Raw genomic sequence first — 331 nt, 5'->3', positions numbered from 1 at the left:
CGGGCGGAGCGGGGACCCCAGGCCCACGGAGCCCCCTCCGCTCCGCAGGAAGCCGCCTCTGTGGATGTTGGGTGTCGAAGCCCAGAAGCCCCCCAAGGGGAAATGGACCACGGCGCCCTTCGACCCCCGCTTCCCCAACCAAAACCAGACACGTAACTGCTACCAAAACTTCCTGGGTGAGACCTGGGGTGCAGGACGAAAATCGCCAGGCAAGAAGCGGAGTACCCTCAAGACCCCTGAGACCGTTGGGGTGGGAGGCGGGGAGGGCGGGGCCAGGAGCGGAGGGCGGGGCCAGTCCTGGTAGGAGTGGAACTGAGTCATGGAGGGGCTT

The 331-nt window shown here is 66.5% G+C and overlaps 1 protein-coding gene across 2 annotated transcripts in view; it reads left to right on the top strand.

Moving 5' to 3' along the window:
• Positions 1 to 6: 6 nt before the first annotated feature.
• The window catches only part of LOC104857172 (cytochrome c oxidase subunit 6B2), a 1,311-nt gene continuing 986 nt past the window's right edge, over positions 7 to 331 (top strand). The window contains exon 1 of one of the 2 annotated variants that reach the window (XM_010616919.2): positions 7 to 176. In XM_010616919.2, coding sequence (XP_010615221.1) covers positions 65 to 176 — 112 coding nt within the window. In that variant the 5' untranslated portion in view covers positions 7 to 64. Of the gene's footprint in view, positions 210 to 331 lie in introns of both variants that reach the window. The other variant, XM_010616918.3, reaches the window with a different exon arrangement.

The sequence above is a fragment of the Fukomys damarensis genome, unplaced genomic scaffold, assembly GCF_012274545.1.
Source record: "Fukomys damarensis isolate Sample0158 unplaced genomic scaffold, DMR_v1.0_HiC HiC_scaffold_19, whole genome shotgun sequence".
Lineage (NCBI taxonomy): Eukaryota > Metazoa > Chordata > Mammalia > Rodentia > Bathyergidae > Fukomys > Fukomys damarensis.
Note: the sequence above shows the minus strand (reverse complement) of the source record. Positions and strands in the feature narration are given on the sequence as shown.